Source organism: Stigmatopora nigra, chromosome 15 (assembly GCF_051989575.1).
Source record: "Stigmatopora nigra isolate UIUO_SnigA chromosome 15, RoL_Snig_1.1, whole genome shotgun sequence".
NCBI lineage: Eukaryota > Metazoa > Chordata > Actinopteri > Syngnathiformes > Syngnathidae > Stigmatopora > Stigmatopora nigra.
This window is the reverse complement of record NC_135522.1, coordinates 3,875,101-3,887,238: the sequence shown is the minus strand read 5'-3', so window position 1 is coordinate 3,887,238 and position 12,138 is coordinate 3,875,101. Positions and strand designations below refer to the sequence as shown.

At 36.1% G+C, this 12,138-nt stretch overlaps 2 protein-coding genes across 3 annotated transcripts in view; one reads left to right on the top strand and one right to left on the bottom strand.

Moving 5' to 3' along the window:
* The window catches only part of LOC144208799 (lipopolysaccharide-induced tumor necrosis factor-alpha factor homolog), a 17,292-nt gene extending 16,387 nt beyond the window's left edge, over nucleotides 1-905 (bottom strand). The window contains exon 1 of one of the 2 annotated variants that reach the window (XM_077734819.1): nucleotides 790-905. The gene's annotated coding sequence lies outside the window, so the exon portion shown is untranslated. The remainder of the gene's footprint in view (nucleotides 1-789) is intronic. The other variant, XM_077734821.1, reaches the window with a different exon arrangement.
* LOC144208797 (Na(+)/H(+) exchange regulatory cofactor NHE-RF2) overlaps nucleotides 1-12,138 on the top strand; it is a 13,811-nt gene extending 1,673 nt beyond the window's left edge. Inside the window, exons 2-5 of the mRNA XM_077734815.1 lie at nucleotides 105-419; nucleotides 8,125-8,346; nucleotides 10,367-10,520; nucleotides 10,588-12,138. Of these exons, the coding sequence (XP_077590941.1) occupies nucleotides 105-419; nucleotides 8,125-8,346; nucleotides 10,367-10,520; nucleotides 10,588-10,835 (939 nt within the window). The 3' untranslated portion in view covers nucleotides 10,836-12,138. The remainder of the gene's footprint in view (nucleotides 1-104; nucleotides 420-8,124; nucleotides 8,347-10,366; nucleotides 10,521-10,587) is intronic.

The following is a 12,138-nucleotide window of genomic DNA, read 5'->3' as shown; positions in this document are numbered from 1 at the left end:
ATAACAAATTCCCTACTATCATGTCTTTGTAAATATCTGCTTTAAGTTAAAAGTACAATCCATGTATTCCAATCTGTACCCATCATAATATCCCCCTTCACTAGGTAGTACAGCGGATCAAAGCCAAGGACAACGAGACCAGGTTACTGGTCGTGGATCAGCAGACGTACGAATATTTGCGCAATTTACGCCTGACGGCCACAGAAGAGATGGCCATTCCCGGGGAAGAGCCGCCTCCCCCTTTCTTTCCTCCGGACCCCCCTTGCCCTGCACCGACCTCACTCCCGTCCTCCCCTGGCAAGAACAAGCATGAGGATGGGAGGAATGGTTCTGGGATGCTGCAGTCAATGCTGCAGAGGAGTAAGAGCCATCAAGTACCCAAACATACTAAAAGATTACCATCTTTAGCTGTCAGGAAGGTAAGCTTGTGCCTCTTTGCATAATCACTGGGTTCATGATTATAATCAGCATAATCATAAGGTTACTATGGTATTTATATTCAATATATATACTACAATATATGTCCATCATTGAAATGAATCAAGTTCAGATACTTCCACATTTGGTCAACCTTAATATTGCAATATTTTCTCCAAAAACTGCCATTTTTTGTTATTTTTGGGCCTTAAATGTCGCCTATTATCTATGACTTATACTTAGAAGAGTACTATTTAACTATTTACTATTTAATTTATTTTTAACTACCAATTATAGTGACCATTGATCTGTTTTTTGCTATTCACACCACATTTTAAAACCAGTTTCGAAATACATAATCATAATGAGTACCTTTTTGTAGTCAATCCAAATCCAGATCATGTTGTGTACTTCATGTCCAGAAAGTTTGTCACATAGTGAATGCAAATCTTTATAGAAACCTTTTTTTCAAGGTTTTCCAGATGTTTTGTTAGAAGAGGTCAGCATTTCACAAACATCCGTCGCTTTGACTTTTGAAAACTGACAATTTGCCATTCATTCTGCAAAACAGGAAACCCACAGAAATGCACACAAAAATTGTTAAAAACATATATTTATATTATATCCAATGATGCTTTTATACATGATCTTACTTTAGAAATTCCCTGAGTGGCAAAATGTCAACAAAAGTGACAAGAATGATCAGTTCTAGCCAAAATATTTCTATGCGGTTGTCTTTTGTGACCCGTGGTGAGGAATCCCAATGAGTCACCACAGGAGAATTCTTAATGAATTATTCGCTTGTCTAACCCTCAAGCTTCATGTTTTAAATCAAGAACAGATGAAAAGTTTAACCAAATCCCTCATTTTGTCATTATATCAACCCAGCAGTTTGCCAGATATATTTTTACTGTACTTTATTTTCTTACTAAGCACTTTAAATCTCTTTTGTTGTCTTTGAATCGACTCCTTAAGAGGTTCAACTATGTCTGTTTTAGCAAACTGGCACTTAGGGACATTCATGCCATTTGTAAGACAAAAATATGATCATAATGTATATAATGTTGATATTTAAGGCCTAAAAAATGGATGAAGCCTATTAAGTGACATCAGTTGAGTCGACATATCTGCAACTGGTTATGACTTGACTATTATGATTTATATGTGCATTTAAATCTGCACACCCCCTTATGCAACAACATTCCGGAACTTTTTTTCCATGATGGACTCAAATCCATATTTCCTTGCAATACAAATCATAAAAATCAACCAAAAAAGAATCGTACAAAATCCTTGAAGTCAAAGCACTACTACACTCGGATTAAAAGCCATATTTCTACATAGAATGTTGCTATTTCATGGACACTATTCACAGACCACTACCGCAACCCTGCTTTTGTTTTATATGTGGTTGCATTCCTCACATTTACACTCCTTCTGCTTTGTGACATTGACAGACGGTCCCTTGTTTTGTTAGTGTTTCCTTTGCACATGTCAACATCCTACAAATTGCATGTCTACACTCTCCTTTATCCGGATGTCTCATACATACATGTCAGTTTACCTGAGCACATAGTTGAAATGCCGAATCTATAGAATAGACACCACTAAAAGCTCACCTATGCACAAAAAGGGCGTGTCCCTGATAATGCATCAAGTGTCACTTTCTCAGTACAAACTGTTTCTAATGAATTAGTGTCTAATAAATTCTACTAAATGTGCATACTCAGCTTTTTTTTAGCCAGACATGTTCCTGGAGCTTACGATGAAGGTGGAATATTTTGGGACTTTTGGCATTTTCTATGAACATCTTGTGGTCTTTTATTTTTGTATTTGTTTCCAGTGTAGTTCCATTCCTGATCTGACATTGTTTGGAACGAATGAGTTGCTAAAGCAAAAAAAACTACTTTGCAATTTGAACTTTGAAGGGATGATTGCGTTTGAAAAACAATGTTTTTGCTATTCTGAAACCTGATCGAAGAAGTAGTTGGATTCTATTGTAGTGGAATCATGCTCACTAGTCATTGGAGTCTCATAAACACATACTTTTTAAATATTATCCCTACTTGATTTTAATATTAGAACAAGATGTTGGCCGTCAACACTCGTGTAACAGCGTGAGAGTTATCTGGATATGATCAGCTTCTTCTACCTGTCTTGCCATCTGCTTCTCACATGTTTAGGTAGCACAAGTTAAGGTTATTATTTGATTACAATCATAATTTTGGACGGTGATAGTATATATGTTTTTCTAGATAAGCCACCAGAATTGACTTGAAATAAAATGTAGAACTGAGAGCGCCGTAAATTAGTCTTTAGCATGTCTTGTATTGCATTTGTATGTGATTACTATGTAAAGGTTTCCTTACGCATTCCAAAAATGGGTGTCAGGTTCATTAACAGTACATTAGTAGTCTAAATTGTTCATAGGTGTACCAGTACAGGTGCACCAAGGTATTTATCCATGAACTCAATGACTATTAAACACTTTGGTCTGTCTTCAAAGAACAAAAAAAGCGAAAAAAAAACGACTGTAGAATGCAAAGATTTGAGCGTTTAACTCTTTATTCGACGATGATAGAAGTAAAATAATGCCGCTTTAGTGAATTTAAATTAGCAAATGTTTTATCGTGTTATGGAAATTGGAAGTCAAAGCTAAGAGTTTATTCCCATAAGGATTTCTTTAGATTTAATCTGGTAAAGAATCGTGAAATAAGTCATGCATACATTTCCTCCCTCAGGAACTAAAACTAACTAACATGGCAGAAACGCCATCTTGCACATAAAACATTGAATAACTCGATCAACATCAGCTTTTGCATCACGTTTACCATGAAATACAACTCAAGCCACTCAGTGAAAGCCAATGAATGTTCACTTTTTTTTTTAACTAACATCTGGAGCTCGTATTTAAACCCCCCCTCCTCTACTCCCATCCCCCTTCCCTTCTTGTTTCAAATACCAAATACGTTACATCAAGACGCAGGGGTCTCTGGATCATGGATTAGTGTGTGCGTTGAACTCTTGGATGCTAAAGGGTCTCGAGGGGGGTAATGCAAGACTGAATTGCAGAGCAGAAAGAAGCGAGTGGGTTGTAAGAAAAGAGTATGTGAACACAGTTAGTGTTGATCATAAATGTAAGTTAACCCTGAGGACATGGTCTATTCATAGTATAATTACTGCAGACTAAGGTTTTTTTGGTTTTGGGGGTTTTAATGGAGTCGAACGGTGTATTTTGTAGGTCACAAATAATGGCAAATAATGTGTAAATTTGAAAATATTTAAAGTCATTTATATGAATGTGTGGAAACAAGCCTGGTGTATAAGCTAAAGCACAGTTGTCAAAGTGGCGGCCCGTGGGCCAAATCTGGCTCACTGTATAATTTTGTGCGGCCCGAGAAAGTAAATCATGAGTGCCGACTTTCTGTTTTAGGATCAAATTAAAATGAAGAGTATAGATGTATATTAAATTTCCTGATTTTCCCTTTTTTAAATCAATAATTGTCATTTTTTAATCTATTTTTTATGCGTTTTTAGTTCAGAAATCATTTTGTAATGTCTAAAAATATATTTTAAAAAGCTCAAATAAACATTGTTTTAGATCTATTAAAAAAACTGAATATTCAGCGCTTTTAATCCAGTTCTAAGAGTTCTTTATATCGTTAATAAACTTGTCTAAATAGCAACATTTTCCAACACAAACAGTCCTGACATTTGTAAAAGCACTGTATACAATCCATTCTAATAGCTTGTCCACTTGCGACTGTGGCAACCACAGAGATGTCCTGATTCTAACCAAGTGTGGGATTCAAATATTTTTGGACTGTTAATGTAATGAGAAAAATAAATATTGAAGTGTAATTTTGTCGAACAAAAATGTGTATTTGCTGCCTTTACAATACAAAAGTGATGTTTATTTTCCATTGTGTACTACAGAAAAAAACTTGCTCTAATGTGTTGTGTGCAGCTGAGAGCCAGCATTGATTCTCACGCATCGGTTATCACTGTGGTTTTGTACACAATGTGGCATTCTGCTGGCTTTATCTAGGTTTTTTCACAGTGTAGTAAATATACTAGAGTACACGGATATTTACAAACTAAAATACAATTGGCAAACAACATGTGTTTTATGAATAAGATTAAATACGGAAACTAAACATGCACAGTTCTGCACAATTATAATGGCATGCTCAAACTTATTAAAGACAGTTTTCCATGTAGTATTCTAGATAGAATATTGAAAACTCTGAATATTTTATCATTGAAAAACATAACAGATTCAATGTGAAAATACCAGTATGCTATATTGCACTTAGATAAATAAAAACAAACTCGGCGACCTACAAAGTGCATCATGGGACATCTGCTATCTACTGATAACAAGGGAGTGACCATGCATATGAGTACGTCAAAACAGAAACTGAGGGCGGAGGGTAAAAAAAATATAGATATACCGGTACTAATTCCTAAAAAGGGATGCTTTGAAAAATATCAACGTTTGCAATCATGTCAACATGAATCCTTCCGTTTTATGATAACATGTTAGCACATGAATGTGATGATGTTTTCCATTTCAGTGCACACAGCACGTCATATCATGTTGGAGCCAAAAAAAATTGTGGTGGGCACTATTGGTTAAATCATCAATCATTATTTCCCCTGAGGATTGGCAAAATTGATTGACTATTTGTTTGGAATAGAGTCGATTATGTGGAATGTGTTATGTGTGGAGTTTGATCATTGAATTTCAACTATTTATCCATTAGCAGAGCAATAAAGCCATATTTTCTTTTGCTACCAATATAAAAAGATCCAAAGTCTGCAGCACATCGATGTGAAAGAAATTTCAAGCAGAGTACAAACTTTGGTTTTCGTGTCCTTGCTCTCTCCTCACATCTGCTTTATCTCCTCTTTAGTCGTTTTTTTAGATATATATATTTAATTCCCCATTTCAGATGTATTAATCCCTTTCTGCTCTTTACCGTGCATCGTCATTTCCTCTGTTTCACTCTTCAACTGACCCTCGTGTATTGTTTCTTTTTTTTCTCAAGCAGTATTCACAACAGATGTCTCTATTGTTAGAGTCCAGTCATTATCTAAAAAGGTTTTTGTTAAGAATTTTATTCTTCATGAATAGTACTGCTGCTCTAAAAAAAAATACCGTATTTTAGATTTTAGATTTTTTTTGTAGTTTGTATCTTGTCAAAAACTTTCTTACAATACTTACAAGCAACACAAATGCACAGACCCTTTTTTCTTTCAAAAATAAGAACTGTGCAGAGCTCACGAAACTATAAAGTCACTAAGGCAACCTGCAGGAATTTAAATATCTCTCTCTTCTTTCTACTGTCAATCAAAATGTTGGCTGTTGTACTTGGGCAATCCCCCTGTCTTTAAAAGATTGTTGCACAGGATAAGAGCTAAGCAGTGCTTTTAATCACCCTTATTTAATCAACACTCAACTGGAAAAACTTCATAATTGTATGGATTAAACTCATTGGTTATGCCTAAATGTTTTAATTATGGCGACAAATTATCACAACACAACCCAGAGTTCAACTTGACAGTAAGCGTGCTATTCTACATACTTTGAAACACTCAGATCATGACTAGTAATTAGTTATTTAAGAAACCAAGAAAAGGAAATAACACTTCAGACAAAGTACATAGAAAATCTAACTGTTTCTACTAACCAGGTTAAAAAATGCATTTTTAAAGGAGCTTTTACTTATTATGTTAGAAAGCCTATTCCATCTAACTTGGTTACATTGGGATGCAAAAGTATTTGCAAGACTTTGTTTTGCAATCTAAACAATATGTTTACCAGACTGAGGGAATAAAAAAAATCCAAACAATTGGCTGACATGTTTCCACAGACAAAAACAGAGACTTCTTGCCACATGAAGTTAAAAGAATTCATGGGATTCTCCTTTGAAAAGACATCCAGTCAATGTTTTGTGCATTGTTATTATTGTGTGTGTTACACAGCAAATGTGAGTAATTTCCATGCATGGTGTTGCATTGATGTGAGTGGAACAAAATGGTCTTTTTCCAATCACCTCCAACTGTTTCTTCTACTCACATTCTGGACTTTGACACGCTATGTCTTAATACTAACAAGATAACCAGATGTGTTTTTTCTTTTCTTCCAAATGACAAGTTATTTTGCTGACAACAAGGGAAAACCACGTTGCTGTTTTTTGTTTATCTTTGTGCCTTTAACAGGGCCACATTTTGACTATACTATAGTAGCACTTAATCTTGCACCTTTCATTTCTTAATAGAAATACCTCTACACTAAAATGAATGTATCATAAAGTGCCAGTTCACAAAAAAATAACACCGAATGCTGTTTTTTAATCTGCGTTTTCTCAGCAAACACTCGTATTTAAGCTTCCGGATATCTAACTGATGATAGATGGCGACCCAGATAGCAAAGACCTCTGGGGGGTGATTGGTGGGGTGCGACAAGTCGCAAAGGGCAGACGGGGGTTACCCTGACTCCTATCCCCCCCCCATCGTCCCCGACATACACATATAATAGCTCCCAGCTGTGCAGTGTTTATTCAAGAGGAGTTCCATTGCTCTTTCCCTTCTGGAAAGTTCTGTCATTGTGCCGAATCTCTCATTTTATCTCGCATTTCTGAGTGTTGGCCCCAATCTTTCTCCCTGGGAACTATCTGATCAATCCTCTTGCTGTCTTTGCCTTCTTACTGTGCTGCTTCCTGCGTAGGTGTTTGTTCTTAGAGGCTTAAGTTTTTTGTAAAACACAAATTAGTTGATATTTGCTTTCTCTTGTGGAAGAATCTCCTGGCAAGGCAACATTTAGTGAGGAAAAGCACAATCCGAAGGGATTCGTGAGGTTGAAATGGAACCATATGTTGCCATTTGTGTTAAAAGGAGAATGAAAGGCAATGCTGTTTTGTATTTGTGATAGTCTCACAGGAAGTTTTAGGTTTGTCTCATTTAGTTTCATTCCGTGGGCAGCAATTAAATGTGTACTGTTGTTACTCTAATATATAATAAACGATTCCATTTTATTTTCTGGTATTCCTTTATATCATTAATTATCCAGTTATGTCTTAAATCAGCCTTGTACTTAAAATATTCAAATTCTATGATTATTCTCCTATTAAAATATGTGTAATTAAAAAAATACATTCCTCACCAATGCTACCAATAATGAGAGCAGCCTTTATCACCATCCAGTTACAAATACGAGCCAACCCAATATTTACTGCTCCAAACCTAAACCACCATGTTAAAAATCGAAGTAAGCTTTCCTAAAATGTGGTCATAAACTGCATATATAGCTTCACCATAGAAAGAATAAGAATATACAGCCATTTTCTTCTGTGACTACTCGTTATTGTTGCACTTATTTGCAAGGTGTGTAGGCGGTGGATCAGTCTAATCGCAACTATACATAAAACGGATAAATCTCTTCTTCTGTAACGTTAGTGACATGCTACAAATGGACATTCACTCTCAACAAAGAAGCTATAAAACTAAAGAATCTTCCAAATGAAAAAAAATAAGCCAGAATGTATAACAACATAGCAATCTGGTTCCCTACAGCTGACAGTATAACAACATGACAATGATCAATGATCTTTGCATTACTTTGCTGTTTTAAAGTCATATTGACTCATTCAAAACATGTGACCAAAGTGTCCACAGCACTAACTGGGAATCTAAACATTTCAGGAGGTTTCCGTGCGGGCCGTAGCCCCCACTCAGGCCCAATCCCGACTCCACGGTGACCCATCGGAGCTGGCGCCACGCCTTTGCCACCTCGTGCGCTCGGAGACGGGCTACGGATTCAACCTTCACAGTCACCGGTCCAGGCCGGGTCAGTACATCCGATCGTTGGACACGGGTTCGCCTGCAGACCAAGCTGGGCTTCGACCTCAGGATCGAATCATTGAGGTATGAAAATAAGTAAAGCCTGCTTCCCCTATTTTAAAACTCGCCATCACCAATGGCCAGGAAATCCTGAGCGTTTTAGTGTATTTATTGTGGTTTACTTATCACAACATAGATAGAATGTCTACAAATGTGGAAATTACTCAAGTGACTTTAAACCAGTACGTGTAAAAACACTGTTGTCATTATGGGGTATCGTCACCATAGTCATCGTCTCCAACTGGAGGGTTCAAACAAAAGAATACCATCTGAAATTGAAATGCATTTAAAAGTGCCAAACCACACAACTGATTGAAAGCAGATGTTAGTTCACCCATGCACACACACACACACACACACACACACACACACACACACACACACACACACACACACACACACACACACACACACACACACACACACACACACACACACCATTTGAAGCAATTACAAGTGCTGGGGGTCATGCATATGTCTGCCACCAGGACCTGGAATCTGGATTCAGTCTAGATTGCGTCAATGTGGAGAGCGAGGGGAAGGCGGGTCGGGTGGTATATTGAGTTTGGGGGGTCATACAAGGTCACATATCATTATGACTTCACGTTAGAGCTATCCCATACAATGTTGCTTTTTTTTTTTTTTTTTACAATCAGTCTGGTTCACCAAAAAGTCTGCATTTATGCCTAGAAAATTTCCATTTCACATTAAAATAATCGTACAACAGACTCGAGATTTGAGCTATTCTACTTGTCTTTAGCGTAAGAGACTATTTGATGGAAGCTGCATAAATTTTCAATGCAGTGAACTACATTGCAAGCAGATGATAGATCTTTATCTTAGCATAAAACGATGTATAAATTGCTGTTGTTTTGACACACACATGCACATTATGCCGCAGGTGTTTCCTATAGGATCCCTTGAGAAAAAGCCCTGTTCTTAAAGCACATATTAATTAGCCCAGAGAACAGAGTGCATTGTCATGTGTGGGACAGCGTTAATGAAGGCTTGCAAAACATGACACCTATTTTGTGAGGCTGATTACAAAGATGCTTGTTTGCTTTCTAAGTCCAATACACGTCCTTGCATGCAATACAATGCTGAATATAGTTGTATTTTGTTTTTTTACATTTTTAGAAATACCAGTTAGATGTGTATTAATACAATACGTTGTTAGAACATAACAAAATGCACTAAATTAAGTGACCTTCAGGACAAAGATATATGAAACCAGGCCAGAAACCAAGGAGAGTCATTAATAATTTGTGTACGTGGCTAACTGTGGATATTATGGATGTACCTGATGGAGGAGGATAGAAATGCAAATAGTAAAATGCTTTGTAAGAAAATTACATGTTGAAAAAGTGCAGTTATTCCAGGCAAGATGTGAACTCCTTATTTTAGAGTATAGTTTGAATGTGAAGGTGGTGGATTGTCAATGAATTCTTGACTTGATATACTACTCCCTCTGCTGGTTTGGTCTTTATAACTACTCAGATTTAGCCTGAAAGAGGACAGAATTTAGCTGATTCTTCATTTTGTCAATGGAATGACACTCAATTCATAATTGGAATTGAATTTATTTAGGATGAACTCTTCAATGGCAATTTAACTTATTTTAATTTTCTTCTGATTCTGTTCAGCATTTAAGTTCATTTGTAATTACATTGTGATATATTGGAAATCTATGTTACATGTGCATTAATATCCTAAATGTACATTTAGTTTTAGAGGCGTATTTGCAGTAATACTACAGTGGCTCAAAATACCAATGAGAAATTATTCATGTTTATAAACTACTTAAATAGCTGGAACTTGGCAGGCATTTTTTGGTCAAATTCCAAATTGTATGACTTTATATGGCTTTATACAGCTTTTTCTTTGTTAAAAATTGGCTAAAATTCCTTTTAATCTTCTTGTCTTCTGTAGTTCAATAGACTCGTCAGGGGTCATAGGATCAGAATTCTAGAAAAATGGATGGATAAAAGCCTATTTTATGAAGATACATGAATAATTCCCTTTAAAATTTTGGTTGATTTGTTAGGTAAACGGCGTAAACATCGAAGGCATGCGGCACTCTGAAGTGGTGGCCTTCATTAAAAAAGGAGGTGATGAAACATGGCTTCTAGTGGTGGACCCAGATGCAGATGAGTACTTCAAAATAAAAGGCATCATCCCCACTGCCAGACATGTCAAAGGTAAAAAACTAAACTTTTTCCCGCCTTAAAGAGGCCTAAATCAATTTCCATCTAATTATTCTCCCAGATTACGACGGTCCCTCCATCTCCAACGGCTCCCACAGCCCCCTCATGAACGGCAGTTCCACCTCCCATTCCATCAGATCCGTGACCTCGGACCACAGTAACCACGGCAACGGTTTCTCGGACCCATTCGCCGCCATCGGTCTGAGTGCGACAGCAGCCGAGGAAAAGCGCAAACTCCACGCCAAAGAAAAGAGGCGGGCACCACATATGGATTGGATGAAGAAATATGAACTCTTTAGTAATTTCTGAGATGACTTCAAATGGACAAGATGAAAAAAAACATGTGAAAGAGACTAAGAAAAATGAAAAATTCATTATAAGGAGCAAATACAGACATTTTTAGCACCACTCCTTCTTAAGTGGATTTATTTTTGATATATTTAAAGTGGATATTGTGATAAATAAGCATTTTGGAGGTGGAAATGTGAGTTCCTTGTATGCTCACTATGTGTGCAGCAGAGGGCAAACTTGCACCTTTTTACACAAGGGATGTTTTTTGCAAATATGAGTTGATGGTTATGGCAACCGTAGTTTAATATGAAAAATACTTTTACATGAATGAGAGTGGATGAGAAATGGAGTTTCTTGAGACAGTATTACATGAAAATTATCAATAAATTGCAGATGTCAGCATTTTAACTCAATACATAATCCCAAAAAAATGGTGTGACAATATAGCAAAAACATAACTATTTAGATATTGTCTGTATTGATATTATCATACTGTGATATCAATATTCCCTTATCCATACTATTTAGTATTGATACATCTATCGCAATTAGATCAAGTTGCTACATATGAGGAATTATATAAAATACTTTGTCCAATGTCTCTTCTCCTTCACAATATTCCTTTTTTTTGTTTTTATACTCAATTTGACTAAAGTTAAAAGCTTTATTAATAATACTATCTACAATTATCACTGATATTTTTACTATTATCTACCTTTTTAGTCTTTTTCTGTCTATAATGAGCTAATATTGATGTCAAAATAAGATTATATGAAGGATAATATCACCAAAATTGTATAGTAGTCAAAATTAGGAATATTTGTGGTTCAATATAGTTCACATTCCAGTTCGCAATCCATTTCTAACGATTTAATGTTAAGTATTGATACAGTTACAAACATAAGAGGCAGAAATATTATAGTTTTTTAGCCTTTAGTGGGAGTAAATCTGGAATCTGCTAGTGAATAGAACAAAGAAGAGCTTGTACATGAATGTCGTCGTAAAAGCTACGAGGCATTCTGACATCAGAGCTTTCAAGCTCAGTGAATCTTTGGATTGGGGGGGAAAATTTGTGAGGATTTTATGAAGGATTATTCCATACACATGCAGAAGCAGCTGTTCTGCACATGCTGTTTTGTGTCATTTAACGTGTTGATATGACCATTTCAAAAAGGATCTGCATTCATTAAAGTGGACAATGTACTATATTCCTATTTTTCTTGATTATAAGTCATTTTAAAGGACAGATATTTAGATATTTAAACAAGAAGGTGCAGCCAATGCAGTTACATTTTTCAATAAAGTGTGAACAAGCATTGTA